Source organism: Trachemys scripta, chromosome 6 (assembly GCF_013100865.1).
Source record: "Trachemys scripta elegans isolate TJP31775 chromosome 6, CAS_Tse_1.0, whole genome shotgun sequence".
In the NCBI taxonomy this organism is placed as follows: Eukaryota; Metazoa; Chordata; order Testudines; family Emydidae; genus Trachemys; species Trachemys scripta.
The window spans coordinates 88,047,508-88,066,147 of NC_048303.1; the positions used below are offsets into that span (position 1 = coordinate 88,047,508).

Here is an 18,640-nt window from a genome sequence, read left to right on the forward strand (position 1 = left end):
GCTCTGCTCCTCACCTGACTCTTCGGCTCTGTTTAAGAGCCGAGCTGCCCGAGCGCTATGGGCTTCAGGCAGCCCCCTTGCCTCTGGACCCCAGCTGCCAGGCGGGCACTTCCCCTCCCGGGCTCTGGCGGCGCAGGGTCCGGAGGCACGGGGGCTGCCCGAAGCCGGTAGCGCTGGGGCAGCTCGGCTCTTAAACAGAGCCGAAGAGTCAGGGGAGGAGCAGAGCCTCCAGCTGCCCGAAGCCCAAGCGCTACCGGCTTCACAGTTTGCCGTTCAGCCTCCAGACCCTGCGCCCCCGGCTGGGCGCTTCCCCTCCTGGGCTCCAGCTGCGCTGGGCAAGCGCCAGCCGGGGGTGCAGGGTCTGGGGGCTGCCCGGCAAACCGTGAAGCTGGTAGAGCTCGGGCAGCCCTTTCCCCGTGGATGGGAGTGGGAGGGAGGAGGGGGCGGAGTTCGGGCGGGGAAGGGGCTGAGTTGGGGCGGGGCTGGGGAAATGGGCGGGGCCAGGGCCCGTGGAGGTTCCTCTTTTTTTATTTAATAGATATGGTAACCCTATTTAAACAAACAATTTAATACTGTTCACAGCTTTGATGATTGTGAAGCTTGGTTGAGGTGGTGAAGTTAGAGGGTGGAAGAGGGTAGAAGAGAGAGGGATATTTCCCAGGGAATGTCTTGCTGCTAAATGATGAACTAGCACTCAGCTGAGCCCTCAAGGGTTAACACGTTGTTAATGTAGCCACTCACACAAGGCAGCATGAACACGAAGGAGGGGAGACAGCATGGCATACAGAGACAGACACACACCTTGTGTGTGGGAGAGAGAGAGAGATGCACACTGACCCTTTAAGTAAGCTGACCCACTCTTAAGTGCATTGTCTTTTTAAGTGGATCAGGAAGTTGAGACAACAGCTGCTGCCCCAGGCTCTCTCTGCCTGGTCCCCTCCCTGCTCTATATGGAGAAGGGGTAAGCGGGGTGCAGGAGCAGGGAGGAGGGAGACACCCTGACATTAGCTCCCCCCTCCCCCCACAGCAAGCAGGAGGCTCCCAGGAGCAGCTCCAAGGCAGAGGGCAGGAGAAGCACATGGCAGTGGGGGGAGGGACAGCTGAACTGCCGGCAATTGCTAGCCTGCTGAGTGGCTGCAGCATAGGGAACTTAGGGGAGCGGGGAGCTGATAGCCCATCAGCTAACTGCAACGGGCTGCTCTTCCTGCAAGACATTAGAAGGGAGCATTGCACAACTTTAAACAAGTATGTTCCCTAATTGATCAGCAATGTAACAATGAAACAACGTTAAACAGGACAGCTTTAAGTGAGGAGTTACTGTAACTACTTGAGAGTTCTGAGACCTGATTCAGTGAAGTGGACAGGCAAGCAGACTCAGACACGCCCCCATACAAGTGAAGTCCAATCTTCTGCATTTCTGACATGGGTTCCCAGCCTCTAGCCAACATTGTGTTTAATGCTACTGATAACTTCCCATGTTAGGTAAGTGTGAAAAATCAATTATTCCTCCCCTCCCCAGCTATATTTTGAGCTCTCAAGTATGTGCTAGGTACCTCACGGAAAGAGGGATAAGAGATATCATTTTTGATGCACTGGAGGGGGATAAGGTGAAGAACCAGAAGACTGAAGCAGAAGAGCGTGTAGGAGGAAAGACAAGAAATGATAGGGGCGCTGATTAGCGATTTACCATAGGCCTAGACACAAAGGACCAGATTTTTAAAAACATTGTGGAAAAGCAGTAATGGGATTAAATTGCTGTCCGGATTTGAAGGGAGGAGTCACGGATGACCTTCTGAATACAGGTCTAGGTGATAAGGGTACCAGTGGTACTATCAACAGCATACAATACTGAGCCATTTCCTCATTATGCACTAGCCAGAGGTTAAGTCTGCAAGTTTTACAGTTCAGTCATATGAAGAGAACAGTTAAGGTATTATGTTAAATCTGAAAAAAGTAAGTTTTGCCCATTTGCCTAACTCATATGGATGAACAGATTTTTCACAAACTTAAACAACCCCCCAAAAAACCTTTTAGCTGAGACCAAGTATGGAAGGTTTCAGCCCAAAAGGAGATATTTGAGAAAGTTATAAGCAAGTGAAAAATTGAAATTTATAGCATAAGATGAGTTGCAATATATTCAAGAGACAGTTTACTGAGTTATAATCACAGCAACTATACTTTAATCTAACCTGGCAGCACTCACAGTGACATTAGTTTTAGCTATTTCCAATTAAATTAAATTTTCAGCACTAAATACAATCTGTACATGTGTGCCTCATAAGAGCTGGCTACATTTTGTCAACACTAGTAGTTTCTTCTCTCATTTCAGAGTGCATTTGAAGTACTTAAAGTGGATAAGCACTTTTTGTTAATCAAAAACTATAAATAAGATGGCAATTGCTGAATCATTTGTAAGACTGAAAGCCTATTATCCACATGAGAATTCAGCACAATTGAACAGTAGTCATTTAAAATCAGTTTAACAAACACAAGCTTTTTCTAGAGTTAATACAAAAAGTATGCTTGTGGTAGATTGCAATACACACAATTTACCTACTCAAAGCTGCCTTGGCTACTTTCTAATACATAATTCCACCTACACGTACCAAATGAGAGGTTCTGTAAACTCATTTCCTCCCCCAAAAACCATATCGACTAAAGTAGATAGTGATAAGATATTATCTTACTTTAGGCAGATATAACAAAGTTCCTCCTTTATTTTGTATAGAGGATGGATGCCAGGCAAAGCACTGTCTTCCCCTCAGCTTTTCAACTCTTAACAGAAAAAGAGCACACTAAGAGGGCTATCCTCTCTAAAACAGCCATTTCCATTCTAGTACCATGCACATAAATAAATAAAATAAAATAAAATAAAAAAGAGACAGCAAGATATAGTATCTGCCCCTTACGATCTAGACACTCAAAACCATTCATACACAAAATGCTCTGAATGACTAAGAAGATGCTGCTGTACAGCGCACAAGCCAATTCTGACGACAGGTGTGCAACGCCATTTATTACACTGGTGAAGCAAGCATCACTGATCTAGTGACTAGAACCGAGATCTGGAGCAGGGATCTCAACCTTTTTCTTTCTGAAGCCCCCCCATGCTATAAAAATGCCAGGGCCCAGCAGAGAGGGGGCGGGCCTTCAGGGTTTCAGCTGGAGGGTGCTCGGAGCTTCAGCCGTGGGGTGGGAGCAGGGAGTTTGGGGCTCTGAGCGTTCTGCCCTGGGCCACAGACAGTCTAATGCTGGCCCTGCTTTGTGGCCCCCCTGAAACCGGTTTGTGGCCCCCCAATTGAGAACCCTAGACCCCCAGTTGAGAACCGCTGATCTAGATATTCCAAATGAGGCCCAGAGGCTTTCATGTACTCCCTTCCACTCCTCCCCTTCACTTATTTTGCTGATATTAACCACAAATCAGACACATCGTTCAGGCAGTCTCTAATGAGACCACTGCATAGAGGCCACTCTAAACACATTATACATATTGTATCTCCTTCCTTTTACCTTGGCCCCAAGAGGCTGAGGGAGCCAGATGCCCAATGCTTCCAGTCCAACTGAAGAGAGGAAGCCCTGACACTAGGCCACCAACCCAATGGCCCTGAAGTCCTCTTTCAGTCTGACATAGCTATATCACAAAAGGATCCCACTAGGTGCTTTCTAAGCTTTTTTCAAACAGGATCCCTGAGCACAGGAAGGGAAAACATGAATTCCCGCACAAAGCAATCCAGGGAGGCTTTCTGCTGTGCCCGATATGACTCCAATTGTGTGCAGTAAGGCAGCATCTCAGATGTCATTCTTTGGCCTAATCACTGTGGTTATTTTGGGCAAGTTGACTCAACTGCTAAGCAACCAATTTTTTTTTAAAAGCAAAATGTAGATGGATTTTCAAATACAACATGTAGTAGTTTTGCTAGGATGCACATTACAACTCTCCTGTATCTCCGGTAACATTTCACACTTGAGAGACTTTTGTTTTTGTTTGTTTGTTTCTGGGCATTGACCCTGCAGCAATCTCATTCTCTTATTAAAAAGAATTATTATATTTGCTCAAGTGAAAAAGCTCATGACAACACAACAGAGACAAAGACCTTTTTATAGCCAGTCCAATGAAAGTGGCTCACTTGTTTTTGGACGGAGGTGGAGAGTACTTGGGGCCCTGCACTCAGAAAGTTTTGTCCCCCAAATGACTCAGGGTGGTACACATTCTAAATGTGGGACATCTCACAGTATAGTCAATATTGTGGCAACTCATTTACTTTTAATGATGTCCACCATGGGTGAGGAGGACAAGATCCACCAACAACATTTTTCACACACTGATTAAGACAGCAACAGCCACCGGTCACTTCTTTGGCTGGATGCAAAGCAGGCAACTCTATATCTGATTACTACCTGAATCAGCCACTGTCCCACGTTTATGTACACCAACATATACAAAGATGGCTGCCTCAATAAATCCAGGGGAGAAAATGGCTGTCTGAATGCAATTTAATATACTTTCTATATTAACTACGCTTATTATTCTAGAAAAATAAAACCTTCAATTTGTGTTTTTAAAGAGCAGTAAACTGGTACTTGAAGCCCAACAAAAGGCTAGACCAGACAGAAACATGCTTCAAATGAAAGCGACTCCCCTTGCACACTACCTTTTCTCCAGCTACTGCCACAGGACAGCAAGAGAGAGAATACTTTGGCTACTTACTCTGTAAATCTCCTCAAGCAGCAGCTTTGCACAGTTCAGGCCAAGTTCTTCCGGGAGTACCGCAGTTCCCTGGCCCTGGGGATTAGATGCCAGTTCAGCACCCAGAAAAGTGCCATTGGTGGTTTCTGCGACAAGGGACAGGCCAAAACCTGGAGACCTGAAAGACAATGACAGAACTGAAAGATGTATCTGATTACAGTATGTGAAGAGCTAAAAGGAAGAAACGAGTTCATTTTAACTTTCTCATACATGTCTCCAACAGTGCTCTCTGCTAGGAGGCTACTTGACTTGCACTGAATAATTGGTTACTCTATCAGCATTTCAGGATTAAACCAAGCTAAAAGCTGCCCGCTATTATGCTGGTTATATCGCTGCCATTCGCACGCCTAACATGAATAGTCTTTATATGTTCATTTCATCTCTCTGATTACTGTTGCTTCCACCTCATTTGCAATCAAAAACAAAACAAACATTCCCTAAGGAGCCAAACTCTATTTGGAAGGATGCTTCTGGATTTGGCAAGATCAGAATACAAATGTGGCACCAGATGCAAGTAATTAATACTTTAATCCTGTATTATTCACCAGCTCTCCTTGATTGTTTCCACTTTAAGCCAACAGTTCAAAGTATCAGTTCTATAGAAAAATTCCATAACTCCTATTCTGTGGCAGAATCCCCTTACCAGAAAGCCCAGAATAATGCCAATATACAATGCTACCTTATTTTACTGCAGGTGTGAAGGTGGGGTTTGTCTTACCAGAAAGCCTGAAGAAGAGCTCTGTGTGGCTCAAAAGCCTGTCCCCCTTTCACCAGCAGAAGTTGGTCCAATAAAATATATTACCCCAACCACCTTATCTCAGAAATCCAGAGATAGCTGAGCACAGTTTACACGATCTACAACCTATCCTGGAAAATGATCCCTCACTCTCACAGACCTTGGGAGGCAGGCCAGTCCTCGCTTACAGACAACCCCCCAACCTGAAGCAAATACTCACCAGCAATTACACACCACACCACAGAAACACCAACCCAGGAACCTATCCCTGTAGCAAACCTCGTTGCCTACTCTGTCCCCATATCTACTCTGGCAACAGCATCAGAGGACCCAACCACATCAGCCACACCATCAGGGGCTCATTCACCTGCACATCCACTAATGTCATATATGCCATCATGTGCCAGCAATGCCCCTCTGCCATGTACATTGGCCAAACCGGACAGTCCCTCCGCAAAAGAATAAATGGATACAAATCGAACATCAGGAATGGTAACATACATAAGCCAGTAAGTGAACACTTCAGTCTCTCTGGTCATTCTATTACAGATTTAAAAGTCACTATCATTGAACAAAAAACCTGCAGAAACAGACTTCAAAGAGAAACAGCAGAACTAAAATTCATTTGCAAATTCAACACCATTAATCTGGGCTTGAATAGGGACTGGGAGTGGCTTGCTCACTACAGAAGCAGCTTTTCCTCTCCTGGAATTGACACCTCCTCATCTATTATTGGGAGTGGACTACATCCACCCTGATTGAATTGGCCCTGTCAACACTGGTTCTCCACTTGTGAAGTAACTCCCTGCTCTCCATGTGTCAGTATATAATGCCTGCATCTGTAACTTTCACTCTATGCATCCGAAGAAGTGAGGTTTTTACTCACGAAAGCTTATGCCCAAATAAATCTGTTAGTCTTTAAGGTGCCACCAGACTCCTTGTTGTTTTTGTAGATACAGACTAACACGGCTACCCCCTGATACTTGACAGTTTACTGAGAAGTCCAAACAATACCCTTTGTCTTTTATTCATACAGTTGTCTTATTTTAAACTTTAGAAGAACACTGGCAAATGGCTGTTAAAATAAAGTTAGCTTAACTCACCTCAATGTGTAAGTTTTCCTACAACACATGAACTAGGAAAAGTGCCACTGGACTCCCTCTCCACTACTCAGGCCTTTTCATCAGAATGGTCTAAATCTAAATTCATTATTACTAACCTAACAGCAAGGAACGCCTCCATACCAAACACAGAGCACGAGAGCTATGCAGCCAAACTACAGTGTGCACCTCCTCAATGCTTCTAATGCCCCTGAGGTTTATTATGGCTCCTGAATGCCTGACAAGATCTAGTTCTGCTAGGAAAAGAAAGCACCCTTGACTGCTGTAGGACAGTCAAAATATGTAGTTCATTCACAAAAATGGCACTAAGGATGATTTTGCACCCAGAACTCCCAGGGCTCAGAATGATGGCAAGAAGTTATGGTTTCAGAAGAATATGCATGATCTACAACAAACGCCCTATACATGACCACAACAGAGAATTCTAGCAGCAAACTCACAAAAAAGTGCATTGTCTAGACCAGTGTTTTTCAACTGGTGGATTGCAACTTCAGGGGTGGAGAGGTGTCATGAAGGGCAATCTGAGGGGTCAGGAGGCATTGAAATTTGTATTGCAACCTCAAGCAAAGACAATCTCGATCCCTCACTCCTTGCACACCCTTCCCCTTGAAGGTCAAGTATTCTCTGTCAATGACTTGAAACACACATGCAAATAAATTATATACACTTGCTGTCACTGACATATTTACTATAAAAGTAAGAGGATCATGAAAATTTTTGCCTTTGAATAAGGGATCACCAATCTGAAAAGGCTGAGACATGCTGATGTAGATGAATGCACAAGCCACCTGACATCACCGATAGCAACTTCCTAAGAATCCCAAAGTATATGTGTTCACACAGAGTGTCAAATAAAGCAGCATTCTCTGCCAATGACCAGCATATTCATAGCTTTTACTCTGCTCAGAGTTTGGAGAGAGTTTTCTGTATCACTTTAACAGTCTGAAAAGGAGAAGTTTTGCCTTGTTCTCTGTTTCTAATGGCTCACATATGACAAGCAAGATGAACTCACAAGCTACAAGTCTCCAATTGCTAATTCACTAGTCACAAGGCTGAGAAAAAGCTCATGAACGCAGACACAAAAAAGCACTTGTGCTACAGCATCTCACATATGAGAGACAAAAATCAAAGCCTATTTGCTTTAAACTGTTATCTCAAAAGAAGATCTTGAGGGTGGGAGGTATAGAAACAGGTAAATGATTGCTCAAAGGAGGGATACAACAAGACAAATCAAATGACTAACAGTTTAATCTTTTCTGAATTCAGTTTGAGTAAATTACATGCCATTCAATCCTAATTGCTGCAGACAATTATGCCACAGCCTGGAACGATTTCTCAGTGGCAATCTCTGCTCAAGAGAGGCCCCCGTATGGAGACTGGCTGTCAAAGGATCAATGAAGAAAGGGTTCTCTGGTGTGAATGGGAGTTCAGTTTTAATTGTTTGTCTGGGGTGCTAGGAAAGAAGGACAGATTACATTTGAATTTCCTTCAACTACAGGAGTCAATTAGGAAACTCGAATTCCTCCTACAGTTAAGCAATCCACGTTTCCATCTTTCATTTGCTCCTGCTCCCTACCCCTCCTCCCCACCTCTGCATTTGACAATCAGGATTTTTGACACACCTCCTTCACCCCCTATTTCACACCTCACTCACCTTCTTACCTGAGCTACTCACTCACTCCCCACTCTCCCCCGCCCCATGTGAGAGGATTGTTCTTTGACAGGACCCTTCATTTACTTCTTCCTGTCAGAGACCCTGTATCACCCTAGTAATCCCTTCAATTGAGACGGACAAGGTGTGGCTCCCTCAAGAACTCGTGGAGGATTCAAGCGGCCATAACACAAGAGGACAGGTTCCTAAAGAGCACAGTGAGGTACTGTTAGCCCATGCTGACCCGAAGAGCAAAGCAGTAAAATCAGCCCCATTCTACCACGCACTGCTGTTGAACCACTACTGCAGCTCCTCCACCCCAGCCCCCCAGGAGAAAGTACTTGTATTGCTTTCTCCCCACCCACAACCCTACACATCGCACGCCCCAGCAGCAGGCCATGTAGAGTTAAACCGATGCACTCTTGGCCAGTTGTTTCTTTCTACGGCAGCTTATTTGCCAGCACTACTGCAGAACAGGGGGGAGGGATAGCTCAGTGGTTTGAGCATTGGACTGCTAAACCCAAGGTTGAGGGAGCCATTTAGGGATCTGGGGCACCAACAAAAAACAAAAACAAAAAAACCTGTCAGGGACAGTACTTGGTCCTGCTAGTGAAGGCAGGGGACTGGACTTGATGACCTTTCAAGGTCCCTTCCAGTTCTATGAGATAGGTATATCTCCATATATATGGAAACACCGTCATCTAGATCCTCCCAAAAGGGAGTTTCAAGAGTGTGCGGAACACACAAGGAATTGCACAACAGTAGTGATCCCACCCATATCTAACTGTCTGTGTTTACAGAGCGATGTGGGACGTATATTAAGACATGTCCTTTCTTCTTACCCTCCTAGTTGGAACAGAGACAGAAAGAGCATCTGGAAAGTAAGATGGGAACAATGCCAAAGGACGTCATTTCTTGGTAGCTAGCAACCACGACAGTGCTCCGTTAGTAAACATGCTCTCTAGCTTTCATAAATTAGCAAAACCTGCACAGGGTGATAATGGATTTGGCTCATACAAATGAAGAGCTAATTCCTCCTGTAGTTGCAAAGGGCATCTGCTACCCTTTGCATTGATGAACTTCCTGGTGCAAGTCCCCAGACATATAAACAGAGGATTTCTCGTTCCCCTTTTCAGAGGTGCTTTAGGGGTTGTGAAAGAGGCTAAGATGCTAGATTTCCTGAAGATGCTGGTATAGAGGAAGGACTCCGCAATCCTTTTTACCTTGGAAGTCAAAATCCAGGATGGTGTACATGTGCTTGATCAGTCATTGCTAATCTTATTTATCCCCAAGACAAGGACAATGCTGGAAATGACAGGGTAGGCTTCCACGTGCTACCTTGCTAATTTGTGCCAACCAAGACCGAGGAACCAATTGTAAGAATGAGGGGAGTTCAGGATCCAGGCCCATTAAGTCCTTAACCCTTCTCTGCAAAGGCTATCAACCCAGGTGCCAAATGCCATAGTATTTTACAATGCAGACCGGTCTAAAAGGAGTTTCGTCTCAGTTCACTTCTTTTTACCACTTTGATGTCAGGTAAAATCATGCCTCAGAAGTGAAAGGGTTCATAACCTTGGCTTACTGTTAATACCTTGAGCCACAATACCTAGTCTCCAGGAGTGTTAAGTGAAGTGTGGTGGAATGACAGAAAAGAAATTGTCTGAAACAAGCAATCATTTCACATAAAGTAGGTTATAGTCAACAACTATTCTGCGCAGATTTTTAGACTTGCAAACATAACCAGCTACAGGCTAATACTTTCCAAATCACTTAAATTCCATTTTCAGGGGTGACAGCAGCCTAACTCATTAGAAGCACCTTGTTAGATGCTTTTGAATTTTTATCCATAATCTAACGTAAAGAGCTTTGAGCTGTTCTGACTCAAAGGCACCATAAGTACAAAGGACTTCACTTTTCAGCTGCTGAGCCCTTGGCAGTTCCCAGCGGCAATAACTGGAGATGTTGATATTCAATGTTTCTGAAAATCCAACACAAAGTATTTGATTTACATACAGTTTACATGTACAAGGTGCCAAACGAGGGGTAAAATGCACCCAGCAAGCTAGGCACTTATATGGCCCTCATCACCACAATATCCAAGTGCTTCAAAACCATTTACGGATTTTATCCTCAACACCCTTATGAACTAGGGAAGTATTACCCTCATTTTACAGGTGGGGAACTGAGACACAGACTGGATCAAATGACTTGCCCAAGGTCACACAGGGTGTCTTGTGGCTGAGCTGCAAACAAAGCCCACTTCTCTTAAGTCCCAACCCCATGCCCCATCCACTAAGCCACCCTTCCTACCCACAACTTGTCGGACTCTGGGCCCCAAAGCACTTGCAATAGAAGACTCAGAGAGAAATCACAGAAGAGCGCAAATTGTGGGCTTATGGAGCTGGACAGAGTTTTCTGAGGTGGAGGGGGAAGGTACTTGGCAAACATTAAGTGGGAAGCAGTTCTAAGAATGCAAGCTCTGGCAAGACAGTAGGCAAAAGGGAGCCACTACAAGAAAGACCTGGTGGTTAAGGAAGAGATGCAAGCAGGGCACACTGACTACGGTATTAAGTATATTATTGTGAGGATGCTATTTTACCAACTACAAATCCGTACTGAAGAACCGGTACGAGTACCACGTTCTGCCCTTGGATGCATATACAGGGCTCCCTTAGACTTCAGCAGGGCCCCTGGGCATGCATCCAAAAACATGGCACAGTTTTCATGACATACAATAGGCGTCAGCACTAAAGCTGAAACTCCACCAGAGAGGTCCTTTGGGGCCATCTGCCTGTCCCAAGTCAGGATAAAGGAGGAGGGTTGGGCGGGGGGCTAGCAATTCCACCCCGTAAAAAATTAACTTGCTACAGAAATGCCAAAAATAGAGATAACAGAGACTTTTAACCTGGAAAAAGAAGGGTCTTCAACTCAAAGACGCATGACGCTGGGTGGTGAAAGTCGTGAGGAAGCCACTAAGCCGATTACCCTTCTTGCAACCAGGAGGATTACCGTCGGTACATGGAACGTGAGGACCATGTACGAGTCAAGAAAGACGGCGCAGGTCGCAGCAGAGATGAGGAGCAACAACCTGACCCTACTAGGCATTAGCGAGACAAGATGGACGCAAGCTGGACAGAGAAGACTGTTGACAGAGAGCTGTTGCTGTATTCTGGACATGAAGAAAGCGACGCACCCCACACACAGGGAGTAGGCTTCATGTTGTCCAAGTAGGCACAGAGAGCACTGATTGGTTGGGAGGCACATGGTTCCAGGATCATCACAGCATCCTTCAGAACTAAAATGAAGAGGATTAAGATGAATGTTGTACAACTAAAACAACCACCAGGAAGATCCAGACCTTCATAAATAGTTGCCTTAGAAGGATTCTCCAGATTCGCTGGCCAGACACCATCAGCAACACCTTCCTCTTGGAGAGGACCTGTCAACTTCCAGCAGAGGAAGAAATTAGAAGGAGGGGCTGGATAGGACACACGCTACGCAAGCAGCCAACCAACATCACTAGACAGGCATTGCGGTGGAACCCCCAAGGCAAGCGGAAAAGAGGCTGTCCAAGAAACACCTGGCGACGCGACCTTCAGGCTGATAGGATAAAAATGGGCTATACCTGGAACCAGCTAGAACAAATGGCCCAGGATAGAGGACTCTGGAGATCTGTGGTTGGCGGCCCATACCCCGATTGGGGTGACGGGCAAGAGTGAGTGAGTGAGACTAAAGCAAAAGTTCACGTGTCCTCCACACTGTTTACAACACATTGGCCTTTTGAATCTTTTAGAGAAATAAACAGTTTTGCAGGTGATCATTCATGCCACCACATAACCATGCACAATACTCTTTTATTCCTTTATCTTCCAATTACCAGCCTGTTTTCAATTAAAGCACTTCCCCTTCCCTGTGGTCACCAACAACTAAAAAAAAAGAGTGCATCGTTTAAGCAAGTGAAAGAGAAAATGACTGGAACAGTGTTTTTTCGGGATGTTGTGCATATTAGGAACAGGAAAGGCTAGAGACAGTTATTCAAGGTTTCTTCCACCTTCACCCACAAATGACAAGTTACTGGAATTTGGCAGGTCTTAACAAAACAGTTCCTCAGTTTGTCATGCTATGTCAGAACTACAATATCTCCACCTTGCTTCACGTTTTGCTAATGAACCAGATCAATAAAATGTATTAGTAGAATGACTTTTACATGCTTGCTCTCATTCAGTTCCTAGGCATCAGACTTCACAATTGAAGTGTGTATGGGGAAAAAAAGTTACCATGTATAGGTCAGTAATGAGTTTGGCTTTATTTAAATTGTTTGGTCTCACCCTGCAGGTATCACCATTTCCAACAAGAAGGCTATAATCGGATTCGAATCGGTGCCTTCACACCATACCTACTCCACTCACTGAACTTTTGTCATACCTTATACGCAGTGCTAGACTAAAACAACAAATTAAACACCCAAGAAAGCACTCAAGGAAATGTTACCTTCATTGGATGTACTGTAATGTTACATTGCATAGTTAAGAAGCACACTACCTAAATCTAGACACAATATTTTGAGGACCTGCACAATCAAGTATTTCATTTTTCTTGTAAAGACTCATTCATTAAACAGCAAAACAGATGACCAGGTCCTAAAGATTAAATGCACTATCAAACTTGACAGCATACTTTAGTCCAAAATATCAAACTTAAAAAAACATTAGTATGATTTTAAGTTAGATTCCTTGGAATCCTCAATACTTACTTTCCAGAACTGGTCCCCTTCATGTGATCTGTGTAGATATAAATATCTGGTATAAACTTATTTAGGATGCTTCTTGCTGAATCCACGATTCTGTTTGCTATCTGTGGCGACACTCTGACAGAATACCTATGTTATGAAGTCAAGGAATTTATTATAATAGGAAGGTACTTTAAACCAGAAAGATGGCTAGTGCACAAAGAGGTTTCAATACATTCTTTTGGATATTTGGTTTTGCAATCTATGTCCATTCATGGATGCCAGCCCATCTCTCAACCTGAATTTATACTTTTCTATAGCTGCATGCATTCTTATTGCTTTCTACACTCTTTTTATAATTCTCTGATTTTGACAGTGAAGCCTGTACAGAAGACCCCCCACCCATTATAACTAAGAAAACTCCTGTCTTAAAAGGAGACCTTCAAAGGATTTTTTTTAAAAGGGCTGCATTACCTTTTGCTTTTTTTAATGTGTGCAGGCCTGAATGGTTGTGGTTTTGTCCTACCCTTTTAAAGGACTAGTGGGGTGGGTGGGGTTCTTCTTGTTTTTGTGTCTTACAAATATCAACAAAGTGAGCTCTGGTCTTCCCGGGCTTTGCTGGAGGACCTCCTCTAGGGGAGACGGTTTCAGATCTCTCTCACCTTTACAGAAGTGGGATACCAAATTTTTAAACAAAGAAATCCTCTCTCCAAAATGATCCCTAGTCATGGAAGTGGAGTTTATCTCCAACGGCCTCCTGCCATGCTTTTTAAAATATTTCAGATTTTTCCAATAAAGCAGTAACAGTGATCGCTCTATCCATAGTTTCAAGGAAGCAATACTGCCCCACTGTATGTTGGGGAGAAACCCATGTTCAAAAGCCCAGAATATTCATGTTCTTCCTGACGGATAGAAAGTAAAATGCCTGAGAAACAGCCACTCACTACACTTGAACGATATTGCTTTTCATCTGGCTTGACAGAGGCAACATCCTGCCACTGAGTCTGTTAAGAGTGAGCAAGCTCAGGGAAATAAAAAAGAAAGGCCAGATTTAAAAAGGGGAGGGCCAATTCCAGCATAGCTGACCTGTGATGGTGCATTGAAACATGGGCAAGAAAGGAAAAGGGGATGTTAAGATTATGACCATGTATCTGTGTGTGAATTGACAAAACAACATATAAATATACAGGGTGGAGGTGACAGAGGCATGGAGAAACTGTTCTCTTCATGCAAGTCACTGTTCTGGAAAGACTGTGACAAAGAGTGGAATGCAATCAAACACTTAGCTGCATCCTTGTTGATCTTACAGTATATAACTGAATCAACAGACTCTTTCAGTCTGGTGAGAATGTACCAATCCCAACGCTGCAATTTGAGATTCTGGACAAAGTGATCCATTCTCGTGTACATCACAAGGGAGATAATGAGAAAGTGCCACAAGTAAAAGGTGAATGCACTGTAAATCAATGCCTCTGGCAGGAAACCTGTCTCTGCTCCAGCTTTCCCTTCAGGCTGATGGAAACTGGATTGTTTGGGAATTTTTTTTTTTTTTTTTTTTTTTTTTTAAAGTTTATAGTTACATACTGAGCTACAAGTTACACAATCCTCCAGGGGAGCAGGAGCTCATGGGAGTGAACTCCAACACTGTTTCCCCCAAAGGGAAGAGAATAACTACACTTCTGATTGAGTGAACTTCTTATTGTCTTAATACGGCAGGAACAGAAGGTTTGAGAAAGATACAGTGTGAAAAACAAGAGGAAAGAAAGCACTAAACGTGAGGGTCTGCTCCATATGCTTGCACAGTATGAGCTTGTATTCTGCCATAGTGTACCACTTCCCTTGCATTACACATCATCCACTTCCATCCCTGTCTGTATTATTGGAGGTCTAAGAGCTAACAGACTATACTAGTAACACAGAAGTGGCATAAATGCACGTGTGTGCTGTGCAGTACAAACTGAGCTTAAATTTAGGCTCTCACCCTACGTACATTTAGTATAATCCCTATTAAAAGAAAGGAGCCTAACAGGTCAACCTACAATAAACCAATTAAGTTTTTTTTTTTAAAATAAAACTAATAGTGAGGTTCCCTTTTTGGTATTGCTACACGACACAGAATCATACAGATGTAGAGTTGGAAGGGACCTTGAGATGTCATCTAGTCCAGTCTTCCATGCTGAAGAAGGAGTAAGTGATGGGAAAGCATTTCTATTTTCCTTGCTACCTAAGCATTTCTGGTAAAAGAAAAAAACACCCTTATCATCAGTTTTCATTTTTTTATTTACTTGTTTCCTGTTGAGCTTTGGATAAGGACTTCATACTGTTATGCTGCAATCCAATAACCTGTGTAATAAGCACAGCAATATGTATCTATATTACTCTGGTGTACACTGAACCACATGATAAATTGCTATCCGCAGAAGGTTAATGAAAAAAAACACAGAGAAAACAAAAAAAAGATACGCGGTTCCTCTGATCCGTTTGATTTTGCCAGGGTCTGTAGACTGAATGGGTCGCAAGACTTTCCTAACTGGACAGGCAAATATCACCTCCCCACCTCCTTTGGGGGGCATTCCTCTTCTAGTTATCTGGCCACCACAGTAAAAAAGGAGCAAACAGGTTAGCAAACAAATGAAAGAAGACATCTACAAATTCAAACAGATGACTTTTATTCCACTTATACTAGAACATTAACAGTAGAGGCCAGTGTCACATGAATATAGGAAAGGCAACTCTAACACCTATGGCGATGCTAGAGCTAATTTACACCAAGAGGTAAAGATCATTCTCTATCTAATTTAAAATAGGATGGACAATGCCTGCCACTGAGAAATCTCCATTGGACATTAAGTGAAAGGAATAATAAAAGCAGATCTGTGCATTGGTGCTGGAGAAATGACTTGCTTCTGAAGGAATTTAATGAAGATTCTCAGATGCTTAGCATGCAAAGGACTAAATCAAATCCGCAACTCATCCTCATTAACCAAACAGAAAGCAACAAGGGTACAGATGTTTCAGTCTGTCAGAAACAGCAAATATTTAAAATAATTAACCCGTGTGCACACTAAGTAGGTGTTAAAAAAAAAGTCAGCTAATAGTTAGGAACTCCTGTCTGGCAGGAAACAGTGCGGAAGGGTATTTGTTTTGTTTTCTTTAAATAAGGTTAAGTTTGGAGGGACCACAATTTCTTCTCCTTACCCAATCCCTAACCCAGCTCAGACCCACATTTTGGGATCTGCCAAAGGTACAATAATTAGTGGACTGTGGGGGAGACGCCTCCCCAAACTGGAGGCAGCCCTGAATTTGCATAAGACTGTGGATTCAGTGGTTGTCTGTCTGCACTAATGGTAAGGGATGGGGAAATGGGGGAGGAGAGAGATAATCCCACTATCAGTACCGAGGGGTCAGAAGTGTAAGCAAAGGGAGATGGAAACTGTATGGATTGAAGAGGAGGAAACGATGCCGACCTTTTTTGGGGAGGCAGGAGAACATGGAGAGGAAGGAGAATGACTATTATTGCCGTTTTCCAACCTCTCCCACTCAATAATCTTGGCATTTCTCCCCCACTGCACACTCCTGGACTCTGGCTTTGCTAAAGCCCTAAAAGGCCAACAAGATGGGCAAAAAATTTTTAGTAACACATTTATTAAAACCTAATGAGATAGTACATCTCCTAAAGACAAAATAGGGCAGGAAACACGTAGTCCTGGGTAACCACGGCAAAATGTCATTTCAGCCAACATTAAAAATTATTACCTTCAGTTCAAAACCCTCACCATCGATTCCAAATTTTTTCAGCAAGGGCAGAGCTGTTGCCTTAAGTACATCCACCTAGAATAAAGCACAAAAAGCCAACCTCTTTACTACCATGAAATGAAACAGGCAATATTTATGTTCAAAGAGAGTTAAAGAATCATGTAAATGTTTTTAAAGGATGGTCAATTACGAGCAGTCTAACAGGGATGGGCCCTCCAGACTAACAATACATACATATTATAGGCACAGCTGATGGTGCTGCCTACTATTAAGGTTGTCTGAAACTTCTCATTATAAGACCCTGTTTTCAGTTGCTTATAACTCTGCCCATACTTTAACTGTTTGGACTGAAATTTCCCATGCCGGATGTATGCACTTTCAATTGTTTGAAAGTTGCAGCAAAAACAATGCAGCTGCTTTTCAGAATGAGGTTAAAGAAAAACATGTTTTGTGCACATTAAATTCTTACACCCATTTCTTTGAGAAACCTTAGCACCTCCAGACTTTGGAGCAGGGACTAGCGGGGGGGAGGGATAGCTCAGTGGTTTGAGCATTGGCCTGCTAAACCCAGGCTTGTGAGTTCAATCCTTGAGGGGGCCACTTAGGGATCTGGGGCAAAATCAGTACTTGGTCCTGCTAGTGAAGGCAGGGGGCTAGACTCGATGACCTTTCAAGGTTCCTTCCAGTTCTAGGAGATAGGATATCTCCATTAATTTAAATTTAAATCAGGCAGGGGGAAGATGGCGGGGAGCTCACCCTGGTGTCAGGGATGTTCCTTTTGCTGGTTCTGTGGGAAAACAGCCCCCGAATTTGGCCAAGTTATGAGCCTGGGAATAGTTTCAGTTTGGATATGTTTGGTAGAGACTTAAGAGTTTGGCAGTCCTCTGAACAGTCCATCTGCACTGGGCATGCTCCAAGTCGATGGCTGAGCAGGGCCTTCCCTGCAATTGCTGCTCTTGGCAGCTGTGGCACTGGGCACCAGAATTGAGAGCAGGGAGACCATCTGTTCTTTGCTCTCAAAGCTCCTCCTGCTGGCGCCCAGGCAGCATTGAGGAAGCTCCGTGAATGGAATGCAGAGAAGACAAGAGCCAGACCTGGGAGAGCAGCAGAGAGAATGACCAGAGATAGATGAGGGGAGACTGGAATTTAGACAGGAAGCCCCCAGAGGGAAACTGGGACTGTCTGGGTAAGGAGAGTGACACTGGGATTGGAAGAGACAGGACTAGGATAGGCCAGGTGGTCTGTGACCACTATTAAATTAAATTAATGGAGATATCCTATCTCCTAGAACTGGAAGGGACCTTGAAAGGTCATTGAGTCCAGCCCCCTGCCTTCACTAGCAGGACCAAGTACTGATTTTGCCCCAAATCCCTAAGTGGCCCCCTCAAGGATTGAACTCACAACCCTGGGTTTAGCAGGCCAATGCTCAAACCACTGAGCTATCTCTCCCCACAACTAGAACCCACTCCCCTCCAGAATCTGCAATGGAAGCCAGATTCCAGAGTCTCACCGTTTCTCAGCTAGCAGCAAATATCTGTGAAATCCACTAGCAAAAGAGCACCCCATCTCCAGTTAGTAGCTGGCCCACATAGATGATTGCAACCTACTTCTGCTATCATTTATTCTGCTAGCTCAAATGGCAGACATTTTCCACGTGGATCTAAAGGTTCAAACCCTATTTCTGAGCAACGTGGGTGTTGATATGATGCCACATGATGGAATTTGTTTTTGTTTTGTTTTTTAAAAACCTAGGATGATACATGCAAAAAACTATAATAAAAGAATGTTAGACTTGCAAAGTTGAGGACTAAAGTTAGGAAATGACAAAATTAAGGTTGCCTGTGCACCCTTAATTCAGCCCCCTTGTGCATGAACATCATGATCCAGATAATCAAATATG

General features: G+C 43.8%; 1 protein-coding gene across 2 annotated transcripts in view; it reads right to left on the reverse strand.

Annotated features, from left to right (window-relative positions):
* RCL1 (RNA terminal phosphate cyclase like 1) overlaps positions 1-18,640 on the reverse strand; it is a 59,525-nt gene that overhangs the window by 24,983 nt on the left and 15,902 nt on the right. For both annotated transcript variants that reach the window (XM_034774013.1, XM_034774012.1), the window contains exons 4-7: positions 16,741-16,815; positions 15,448-15,572; positions 13,009-13,134; positions 4,709-4,865 (exon numbers count right to left, since the gene is read on the reverse strand). In XM_034774013.1, the coding sequence (XP_034629904.1) occupies positions 4,709-4,865; positions 13,009-13,134; positions 15,448-15,572; positions 16,741-16,815 (483 nt within the window). The remainder of the gene's footprint in view (positions 1-4,708; positions 4,866-13,008; positions 13,135-15,447; positions 15,573-16,740; positions 16,816-18,640) is intronic.